This window comes from Sprattus sprattus (assembly GCF_963457725.1).
Source record: "Sprattus sprattus genome assembly, chromosome: 8".
Lineage (NCBI taxonomy): Eukaryota > Metazoa > Chordata > Actinopteri > Clupeiformes > Clupeidae > Sprattus > Sprattus sprattus.
Genome location: NC_137927.1, coordinates 22,873,229 through 22,885,462, shown reverse-complemented (window position 1 = coordinate 22,885,462; position 12,234 = coordinate 22,873,229). Strand labels below are relative to the sequence as shown.

Sequence of the window (12,234 nt, the reverse complement as noted above, 5' to 3'; positions counted from 1 at the left end):
GAGGGAATCTCTATCAGTTTTATGTAACTCCTTGAGGCACTGTAATAAATAAAACATCGTACTTAAACCCACATGTAGACATCAAAACAGCTGCTTAATATCTGAAACTTGTGCTTGACATTTTTGGTGAAATTTGAATTGTTAGTCACACTCCACAGAAATGTGTCTGAGGCGTGCTTATGTTGTAAAAGATGAGAAACCTTCACTGTGAGTTTCCATCAGTGTATCAGGAGGGCAGTACATAATGTGGTTAGAAACAGCAGAATGTATTAGAATGTATTTGAGCATCCAACCCTACTTCCAGGTTTGCTGAAAGCCCCAGAAACTGAAAGCTCTTTTGCAGCAGGTAAACTCACCAAATGAATAATGTAGGATGTAACATATGCCCCCATGAGCACAGAGATGGAAGAAGGTTTCCTGGTAAAGTGAGTAGAAGATTAGGATTGCAGTTTCAAGCTGAGCAGACAAGTGCATAAACTAAAGTGGGTGAAAAACAAACCTTAGAGTAAATGAACCATGGAAACCTTTCACTTCAGACTCTTTGTAGAGAACTGTCTCATATCTGTTATTCTCTGTGAAATGTCACCATCTAATCTGATCATCACCTTCATTCTGTAATGAAAATTAGAGAATATAATTAAGATACAGAATCCAATCGGCAGGGATTGCAGTCAAAAGCATGTGTATGACTTTGATGACACAATACAGTACAACCAGTGGTGTAGTCCAGGGTATACGCAGGTATACGGAGTATACCCACTTATTTTTCAGTCAGCATTGCGTATACCCACTTCTGAAAAAAGGGGGATTATCCTGTATGAGCTGCTTACAAAAATTAAGAGTATACCCACTTCTCCAGGGACCACTACACCACTGAGTACAACTAAAATACAGTATGCAAAACATAAATACTAATAGGCCTACACCTCAATCAAAAAAATATACATACATGCCATATTGTCTTAATTGAATGGAGGATCACATTATGTTTCACGTGAAATAAGGATAATACTGTATAAGGAGCCCTTCAAGTTGTTGCCTCTTAATCTACGGGTCTGATTACAGAACAAAATGATTTGATCTGAATGTGAAAATCTACGGAGCCCCTAAAGGGAGTTTCTGGTGCGCACGAGAAAGTTTCTGGTGGGCACGAGAGAGGTTTTTTTTTTTTCATGTCCCTTTAGGGGCTCCGTAAAAATCACACATCGGTATATTAAAATTAGTATTCAGTAATGCAAGCCTACATAATTCGTATTTATGAGATAATGCCTTATCAATAGCTGAAATGTAAGTCTACCAATAGAGATACAGTTTACAAACTGCACATGCATATATGTAAAAAAGAATAAAAAAGATAAGCAGTACCAAAAATTAGATTCCTAACAGTAGGTTCACAAACAGCATGAGAGGGATGTCCCCGAGTTGGCGGAATAACTCTCAGTGGCTTCACCATGATTTACGTTTACTGAACCGTACAACGCAGCCAAGGGGGGTGTTCCTCCACATTGAGCTGAAAAAACTAATCCCCTCTACGGTCAGAGGCGTGCTCAGTTGGGACTCGTAGAAGTCCTTAGTAGAGCTAGAGGCAGGAGCCCAAAGGACCTAGCATGCGAGAACAATTATAATAAATGGCTTTTTTCAAACGGATATTATATCAGCGTTTGCTGGTTTTTGCAGTATTTCTTCCAATCTCAGGTAAGAAGTTTATTTTGAATCTCCAGGTCTGTGAATATTTTATGCTTTGGAGCAGCATCTAGTTAGCCTACGGACTTCGTTGGAAGTGTCATAAACTCTATGATGACAGTGTGTACAATTAACTGAAATATACTAGTGTGAAATGTGAGAATGTAGTCTGTTTTATTGCAGGCCTAATGTTCTTCGCTAAGTTGTAGAAAGGTCTTAATGTATTTTCAATATAAAAGCAATATTTGCCCACTGGTAGATGTAACGTTTGCGTCCTACTGATCAGAAGAACTTTCAGTATTGGACACTAGAGCAGAGGCGCTCTGACCATGCTGACCATTGCATGTATTATCCATAGTCGATAGACCTCTGTCAAGAAAAACAAGTATCACAGCGTAGAGAGAAATAGCCTACGTGAGTATCGGAAGTTTGACAGGAATTTCAAGTTAAGAGACCAGTCCTGCTGATAGAGGAATTATTTTTGTAAACTATCGTAATGATGCAAAAAGTTGATTTGATGATGATTAAGCAACCTGCAGTTGAAGAGCCTTATGAACTGTTCCTGAAAGTAAGGGACTGACTGTGAATAACAAATAGAATAACATCATTCACAGAGGACAGTTTCAGTTGTCAGAGTTTTTGTCTGTCTGTAAACCAAAACATCACCATAGGTTTACCTTTATTCTAGAGGTAGAGGACAACTTGCGTTAGAAGTAGGTGGGAAAGAGGTTAGGATGTATTTGCTTGTTTAGCTAATTTTTCCTTATCTTTTCTTAATAAACATAATAAGGTGAATGTTGACCCTATTAGATATCAAACCAACAGCTTAAGGGTCGCAATCATCTAAAATCAACAATAAAGTCTCAATATAAGTGTATATTATACGGTCTCCAGTATATGTAGGCCTAGTTTCTTGATTGTGTCAACAGAACAAAATATAACTTTAACATAAATGTATTGTTAAATGCACACATCTTTGCTTGTGGTGTGACCTAGACCTGTATAACTACAGTGATCATTGAAACACTGTACATCACAGTTTTATAATTTCACTTATATTTAATTCTTGAGGTTTTAAACCATTTTACATCTTGCATGTCTGTTATGTAATGTGTTAAACACTAGAACCTTTTCACCACAAAGATACTCTTCATTCTGTCACAATGATCCTAGTGATAATGACCATGCTGGGAGCTGGCTGCAATAAAAACAGTCCTGGGTGAATAGGGCAATGGAGGCAGTCTTTTCAGAGCAAGTGACTTTATTAGCCTGAAGTAATTGGATTAAATTGTCACTTAAAGAAATCTGGAAACTCAAATATGATTACTGTAGCTCAACATAATAAGACCCATGTTGGAAGGGTTCCAGCCCCTACTGAGTGCTTTATCCCATAAACATCACACCAATACTGGAAGGTCTCGGCTGGCTGGGTTTCACGGGTTATGTAATATTAGTTCTACCCTTTCTTCTTTTGTGTGGTTTAACGCTCATATCCCCTCTCTGTCTTTTTCACAGGCATACTGTGTTTTAGTGAGCTGTTTTTCATCAAGGAGCCACATGATGTGACGGTGATGCGCAAGGATGCTGTTATTATGGACTGTCAGGCACATGGGGAGGCCCCCATTGCCGTCAAGTGGCTGAAGAATGGAGTACACATTGCAGAGAACGATCGCATTTACCTGCTGCCCAACGGCTCACTTTATATTGCTGAGGTGGAGAGTAGGAGAGGAGACAAATCAGATGAGGGGCTTTACCAGTGCCTCGCTCAGAACAAGTATGGAGCCATCTTGAGCCAGAAAGCCCGTCTTACAATCGCAAGTAAGTTCTGTTGAAGGGCAGCACCTCTTCTCCCCTCTGAACCCCTCTGGCAGTAACCTTTCTGATTCTGATTCTTATTCTAAATACTGATGCCACTGAAACTCACAGTGTCATTGTGGATATGCATGTGGATGGCAACATCAAATCTAGTTTAAAGATGAGTTAGGGATCTTAGGGGACCTGATTTTAAGGCAGTGATGGCCCATGCGTAAGAAGAGCACAAGCATTTTGAAACAGGATAGCACAATCTCAGATTCTAAGCCATACATCTCAATCCAGCAGTAGGGTGCTATCATGTTCCATTTAGTTAACAGCATCTAATCTCCAACCATGGAGAATCCCTCTCCTCTGAGTTTAGCACGTGATGCAATTTTTGTCTTTTTTTTTGCTGGGATTCCCTATTTCATCTGGAAATGTTGAGGAAGACAGGGCATTAGAGAAACTTTTTTCTCCATTGTGCATTGGGGGTAGAGGATAAAGCCTTCAAAGCTAGAGGCCTGAGCCTCACAAAGATGCCCATTGGTGTGCAAATGAGAGAGCCACAGGTTTAAAAGGTTAGGAGCTGTCCAGGATGCTGGTTACCCCAGTGCTAAAGAGCATATGACCCCTATTCACTGGCCGGGCTTTCATGTTGTTGCCTCATGATCACCAGGAATTGTTCTTTTGGAATGTCTCTCTTTTTCCCCCCTCTCCTACCGTGCATACTTTGTGAGCCTGTTCTTTCTTTAAAGGGGGGCAGTGAGGCAGCCTCAGAGCTGAGTTTTAGGGACTGTCCGCTTGGGTGTCACCACCCCCCCAGGCCATCTCTCTTGCTGTGCTGCTTTTCCACAAAAGAATTAGCCTCTCTTTTCTCCCTCTGTTTGCGTGCTATTTCACTGAGGAAATGTGAGATACCCTCACAGGAAGTGGGCTCTCTTATAGGGCATCATTTTCAACATGAGGGATGTTCCCCTGTACTTGTGATAGGTAGTGGAGTCTATGTGAAGATGGATCAAATCAGAACACGATTTGCAGTGTTGTTTGGGGAGACGTTGCATAATCAGTTTGCAAGTTTGCATCTCACCATATATTGTTATCCACAGATGAATTCACTGAAAGGTGTAGTTCATGTGTACCAGTGGATGGTGTTTCTGTCTGCGGCTTCTTACCGTGAAATTTGAATGCTGTTAATCACTTGTTACTAGTTTGGAAAAATAACAAGAATGGAATATATAGCCGTCCATTCAGTGTTTGTGGTGAAAACACAGTCGTGTGTTGGTACACAGTCCTGGCTCTGTAAAAGGAAAACAAACACAGTGACTCGGACGAGCCATAAACAATCAACACATGTGCATTAGGTGCGCGGAATGGAGGGGTGTAATTTGATGGGCTGTTTAGCGCACTTATCAACAACCCTTCACAAAACCAAAACCGAACCGCAAACGGTATCTTTAAGATTAGGAGCATCCCATTTTTGGCACACAATCCCTATCTGTTCTCATCCTGACCATCCACTGACAAGTAGATGTTGAGGGACTAAAATGTGTCTTTGCTGAATGACTCCTTCAAGCTGTACTCTCTTGAAGTTCTCTGGGTCAACAAACTATTCTTATTTTCTGTACCAAAACCTAGGAAAGATTCAGTGTTATGTCAATGAGTGTCATGCTTTCCAACAGCTGACAAAAAAGATGGCATTCCACTTTCTTTCAAGTTATTTTGCTCAGAACATACACCTGTAAATCCAACTGTAGTGGACAGTTAATGAGCCTCAAGTTGTGTAACAGCTCTTTGAGGAATGGGGGTGGACGCAGCAAATGTCTTAAAGCAACAAAACGACTATTACCTTTCCCTCCCCCCTCTAACTTAACAACAAGCATCAGGACCTGGTCCTTGGTCACTGTTTTACATTAGTTGATTTTACAGGAGTGGCTGTTTGTGCAGTTTATTAATTGAGAGGGGTTTCTGAGTTTTATGTTATGAACTTAAAAGGTGGTAAAGACTGTGAGCAGAGTTTACAGGCTTGTTTTAAAGGGACACTTAGACCTGCTCGACGGTCTGTCTGGAAGCTCATAAAATTGGCAGGTACCTGAGAAATGCTCCGTTGAAGAAAACAGAGGTGGCAACGGGGATCATCAAGATTACCACCTCTCCACGAAACTTGAACACACACATACATACACACACAAATACATACACACACACACACACACACACACACACACACACACATACACACACACACACTTTCACAAACAGAGTAGAGTGTGGCTCTCTCATGCATTAACCCATATGAGTTGAAAAGCTAAACTTTATTGCAGGCAGCCAGCAGAGGACTAGAGCAGTGGATGTGATTGTTTTCTGCTCTGCTACACTGGAATTAATGAAAAACCTTTTCACTCCGGCCTCCTTTTGTCCCCCTTGCCCCCAACTGCCCCTTCGAAAGAAAAGGATTTCTTTAGAGGGCATTTGTTTGTCCAGAGATCAGTGGACAGGACAGCTGGCCCTATTCACCACTGGAAGGGCAATTATGGTAATGGTAGAAGTTTCCAGAAGGCCTGGCCTCAGTTTAGATTTTCTTCTAAAAACTTCTTTCCTCTAAAAGTTGTTGTGTTACCAAATCAGTCACCATAAAGCAGACAGGTTAGAAAATGGATTTGAATCTCAGTTGTCTGTCTTCTCAGCCTCATTCGGTATGCATTTAAGTTTCATGTCGCCGTAAACCTACAACTCAGATTTGTTGTGGTGAGTGGTTATACCACGATTATGTAGAATCAAAATAAGAACACTTACACATATCTCCAAGCTTTTGATTGAGAATAATGAATTTGTCGAGGGATTTATTCCACTTGTTAATATGTGCCTCATATTACTTTTGAAAAGTTATGAAACACTGGAATATGCAGGGTGGCATTTAAGCACCTTCTAGGAAAGGAAACGTACAGGGAAGGTGTGGCCGTTCTTCCTGTGCCCTGTCCCTCACTGGGTAGGATTGATAGGGTGACACATGTGTGGGCCTTTTGTACCTTCTGCTCTGAGTCCCTCCTCACCTTTGACCTCAAGAGATATTCATTATCAGTCACAGAGTGCTATGTCCTGGCTTGAAGTTTTGGGAAAGATTTGGAAGTTGCCTTGTCACAAATAGCAGGTAGATTTTCTCAGGTTAGATTGTTTTCTGTTTTGTCTTCATAAAGTCACATACACAAGCACATACACACGTATACATTTACATATAGGTTTTTGAGTATCTATGTTCCTTAGCTAATGTGACAGATGTGAAGTGGGAGATGGACCCTCTTATTTGGTCCCTGGAGAAGTTCAGCCAGCATTATTTAGGAAGAGGGCCCAACTTTACTCACATGTACAACCCTGACACTTTCTGTCCACTTACAAGGACTTCAAATCTTTGCAGCCATGGTCTTGAATTGGACAATGAAATTCTTGAATAAATGGTAAAACAGCCCCTTTTACCAGTTGTAAAGCCTAGCTCCCTGGGCCTATTGCAAGGTTTAAGCCTTGGAGCTTATTTTAGGTTGCCATGGAATGCATCTGTCATGCATCTGACGTGCAGTGGTTTAGCAATGTAATAACTTCGATGGACAGAGAAGCAAACTTGCACAGTTTGGGATTGTTAAGGATGTTTAAAGAATTTATAGTGGAGTTACTCACACAGCTTGAATATCTTTTATGCCTATAGGCTTGACATGAAAGGTTGCCATGGTTTCCTTGGGCAGCAGTGTTAGAGGTCAAAGGTTGTCTTGGATTGCTCAATGGATTGTCAGCAAGGAGACGGAACTGGCTGCTTAGCTCTTCCTCAAAATGCACATTCCTCTGCGTTGATAACTAGATAAGCGTCCTTAACATACACTCAAATGTAATATTATCATTAAGGAAAGACCAGTGCAGGGTATTTTACTCTTATTTTAACTATTATTTTTATTTCAGTTTTTAGTTTTACAAGCAGCCTCTTTACTTGAGTTTTGACATTCATCCTATGATCAGCATTCTCCATACAGGATAATTACTGGAACATTCCACAGCGTCGAAACAGATTATGTTATATTTATGGGCTGGACTGTATTCTTGGGTTGACTGTTTGACCTGGCAAGAGCAGGGGGAGATTAGAAACAATGGCATAGTTGTGAGGCTGGGGCAAATATATCATGGCCCATGATTGAAGAGCCCAGGGGGTGAGATAAGAGTTTTGGTGGGGGAGACTTCTGCCCCTTTGGCCACCCCACCCCCTGCTGCCCACAAGGCAGAGAGAGGCCAAAGTGCTTCTGGGAGCCGCTCTTTGTTTAGCCAGCTCGGTGACCATTGGGCTGTCCTGGAGGCTCTAAGCCTGGTGCCGGCTGGTCAGTGATTGATTTGTTGTGCTTGTCGGCATTGCATTCTGCTCTGCCACTGTCAAGAAAGGCCATTCTTTTTCAGGAACCCTCATTATTTATTAAAGGGGGGAAAAAGACAAATGTGTGAGGTCAGTTCACCCTGAAAGCCTTTTTCAGGGATCTGTTTGGCCCCATACCTTCTCACTTATACAACGGGCTAAATAAGAAATGTCTTCTGGCATGTTGCAAAGGCATTCAATAGATTGATCATCAAGAGCCATTTGTGTCTACATGGAGAGATGATTACAGCAGAACCATCCCCTAGCTTAATGACATTGCCACTGTGAGACACAGTGAATGAAAAAAGATGTCCTTTTCAAGCCCACGGACAGGTTGCTATCTGCTTGGGTGACATGACTTTTACCAAAGGTGAATTTGTGGTTGTTTACCAATGACTCATCTCAGCTTACCGTTTACTGGTATTTAGTTCTCTGTTAGATGGTGTTACTGCCGAGCCCTTCTCCATCATCCTCGGGGTTCTTGAGGCTGAGAAATTGGTGTCACCTCTGTCACTGAGCACACTCATATGAACTGCTAAACCATTAACTGTTTCCTGCCCGCCTCAGCAAGGGAGCATTGATGTGAAATCTCCATACGGATGAATGAAAGCAGCACCCATCGATGTCCTGCGAGGGTTCATTTGCTCATTGCTTACTGGCAGTTCGAACCGTGGGATTCCAATGTATTTATAGCCCTCGGTCCTGGCTAGTGTTGTATAAATAATAGATGCAGAAAGCATGCTTAACGGTCTGACTCTATACAGAGAGTTTCAGTGCATGAAGAAAGTGAATGCTCACACAGGACATATGCTACTTTATGGAGCTTTCCCTACCAGAGCTGCAGAGAGTACCTGGCCCCCTAAGTAAGGCTGCTCGATTATGGCAGAAATCACAACCATGATTGTTTTGGTCAGTATCAAGGTCATGATTATGTAACACGATTACTCGTTCAAGTGTTTCCCATATCATGTTTTGCAGCAGCGGTGTGGTTGTGCACCCTCAGGGCTTGTATTTTTGACTTTGACTGGTGTCCTGAAAGGCAGCCTGCAATGAAAAGGACTGATGTAAATGAAAGAAGAAGCGTTTAGTGAAACATGTTCTACACAAACTACACACCCCAAAACCAGGCAAGAAAGGATGACGTGAGTGTAAGGAGGTGGTATGGCAATTTCCACATGAGCACAGCACTACCGGTCACGGATCTCAAAGCTCTCCTCAGGACAAAGCACTCCTCTGCCGACCATCCAGCTTGTTTCAATCAGGGCCGAGTAGAAACAAACACAAGCCAAGGTGACAGGAACAGGAACGCATCCTCTCCAGTCACTTCCTGAGTTTTAGCACCGTGTGGAAGGCTGAGGGGGCCTGGAGCGAATTAGCAGTGGAGAACGCACTCAGCCATTTTACCTGTCAACAGACACTCTGGCTACTCTCTACTGGGAAGAGCCAAGGAGAGCGTTTGACAGAGAAACAGGATGCATGACCTGACCTAAGGATGGTGACATGCTGCTAATGTGTGTGTGTGTGGTGGTGTGTGTGTGGTGGTGTGTGTGTGTGTGTGTGTGTGTGGGGGGGTAGTTATAAGGAATGTCTGCACCATGCAAGTCACTATGTTTACAGTACAGAAGTGTTACTCTAAGTGTAGTGAACGGTTTCACTTCAAGTATGTACGTGGTGGATGTGGGTTGGTTGAGTGGCTGCAGCCCTCCCTGTAAGATTCATTACCATGACAATATCTCACCACACACAAAAAAGGAATGAATTCCTAACAGCGCTGTTTGGACCTCGTTTACCACCTAGTGCTGTGCTGTGTTGAAAGGTGCAAAAATGCCTGCAGTGCTTTCTGTTGTGCTCTTGTCATGATACAGTATATGTTTTCTGATGGTAATAAACTCCAGCTCAGCTATGTTGCCTAGCCTCTTTCTTCAGGGGCTGGGAAGGCCCCCTAATGCTACAGAGGGCTATTGGAGTGACCAGGGAAAAGGGGGACTGAGAGCTGGCCCATGACATCTCCAAGGGAACCTTTGTCCATGTTTGACCTGTCCACTGACCCACTGTTAACCGAGCTGCTGACTGCAGAAAGGCCGTCTGCCATGGATACGCGGGGGAGGCAGCGGGTTGGCTCACCAGAAAAGAGGGTTAGAGAGATTCAGAGAGGTATGAAGAGAGGAACAGACAAACTGGAGACAGTCAAACAGTCTCTTGGATAGTAAGTAAGTAAGCACTTATGGAAGCACTGAGGATGGGTCTCGTCCCTACTGTCGACTCACTAGGCCGCATTGTTTTGGCTCATGTCTTACTTGTGCATTTTTAGTAAATTAAATATGGACACATTCAAGTCATGTTAGTGGTTGTCTGCTATATTAGTCTTTAAGTGGAGAGGGGGGGGGGGAGAGAGAGAGAGGGAGGGGGAGAGAGAGAGATAGAGAGAGGGAGGGGGAGAGAGAGGGTGGGGGGAGGGGTGGGCAGTAATAGTGATCACAACTGTTCTCAATCCACAGAAACAAAAAAAAATCTAGCTAATCTAAAGACTGGATGTACACTGGACCTGGACTACAGGGACCTGTACAAGATGTCCGGTATTGCAGCCCTGGTAATGAGGAACGATTTAGAGAGAGGCTATGGGATTTCTGAGCTGCAGGAGGGCGCTTTCTGAGGAGCCTCTGGGTGATTGATGGGTAGGCTGCAGAGGGCCTCTGCTTTGCGTTGGTGTGGCCCTGCACAGCCCTGCCTGGATCAGCCCAGCCCCAGCTAGGATTTGTGGAGGTCAGAGGTGAGAGGTGAGGTCACCAGAGGGGGCAGATGGCCAGATCCTCTTTATGTTTTGGTCAGGAATCTGTAGGCTCGAGGCCTCTCCCCTGATTTACAAACAAGCAAGGCTAGGATGTCAGCTTTCTAGATGGTGATGACATGCATGTGATGAAGTATTGGTATAGTAGTGAACTAGATGGACGATACTTTTTAAGGTTTGCTGCTATTAAAGCTAACGTTAAGGACATAAGCAGAGAGACCGTGTAATGAGATCCCCCTAAGACACCCATGAAATACATCTCTAAATCCTACTTTGGGGAAGGGGGCTCTTTAAAAACTAATCCTATGATTTAATGCATGTCGAGGTGAAGTCCTCTAGAAAAAGTTTTTAAGACTGTTCTTCAGCACAGCCAGGTCTTCAGCCTGCATGCCGTTGCTTTTCTTCCACATTACTATACCCCCCTTAAAAGAGTGAAGGCCTTTGATTTTTATCTCTTGCCTGACAAAAGGTCAGCCGCATGTTTTGAGTAGCTCAGGGCCAGGGTACTGACCATAATAAGAGGTTCTTGTGCCATTGGGGATATCACAGCAGCCCTTAGTTGTTGGTCAATAATCAATACAAGTCCTGCAGTTTCCCAATCCAGCATCTGCTAAGGAGACTACAAACAAGAAGTCAGAGAGAGAAAATTCCGGGAGCTCATCCTTGTTTTGCCCTAAGGCCTTCTCTGGCTGGGAAGCCTCTTGGTCACGGTAGTTATGCTTTGCACCGTGTTGGAATGTGTTTGATGTTGACTGGAGTCTTGCTCCCGTGAGGAGCATTGAGAAGAAGGCCTCTTGACAGGACAGTATCCCCAGGTCTGATCATCTGAACCAGAGAGAAACCCGTGGGGTTCTACAGTTGATCCCCTGGTGGTCAGAGGGTGCATTTCTGCATCTCCACATCAATGTTGCCGCTGCTGGGGCACACTGTTCCAGAGCTACAAGAGGCTCAACAGCTCAGCACTAATTCAATTAAAAATGCCCAAAAGTGGAGAGGCCGGGAGCTCATTGAAAGGAAATTGGAGCGGTTTGGCTCCCAAAAGAGATGGATACAAAGGAAGTGACCTTTACAGCAATGGGTGTCAGTAGCACAGGAGAGGAGCCCATTAGTGAAGCCCTTTCTTCAAATCCTCTGCCTCAATTCAAAACCTCAAAGGCATTTGAGGCCTGTGGAAAGGTAACAGATGCTAAATGAATATATGTCCAAAGGTGTAATATTCGCACGGGTGAAAAGCAAAGAAACCGTCTCATCTGAAATGCCAAAGGTGAGTTGAAGGAGAACTCCCTGTGCTCGCCTTCCAAGAAAGGATGTGGAAGGCCTCTTTGAGGGTAATGATTCACTGAAAGACCAGCCGAGTGGCCACAGGGGGATATCCTGCTGTTTGGCATGCCAACACCTGGCAACACAAGTTACATAGCAGCATTTATCACTTGGAGGGAGGCTAGCCCAACCTTCAGCATGTATCACTTGGAGAGAGGCTAGCCCAACCTTCAGCATGTATCACCTGGAGAGAGGCTGGCCCAACCTTCAGTATTTATCACTTGGAGAGAGGCTAGCCCAAACTTCAGCATTTATCACTTGG

The 12,234-nt window shown here is 43.5% G+C and overlaps 1 protein-coding gene across 1 annotated transcript in view; it reads left to right on the top strand.

The window, feature by feature from the left end:
- Nucleotides 1-1,628: 1,628 nt before the first annotated feature.
- Nucleotides 1,629-12,234, top strand: part of prtga (protogenin homolog a (Gallus gallus)) — a gene marked incomplete at both ends in the record, with an annotated part of 33,813 nt that continues 23,207 nt past the window's right edge. The window contains 2 exon segments of the mRNA XM_080843539.1: nucleotides 1,629-1,695; nucleotides 3,199-3,501. Coding sequence (XP_080699665.1) covers nucleotides 1,629-1,695; nucleotides 3,199-3,501 — 370 coding nt within the window.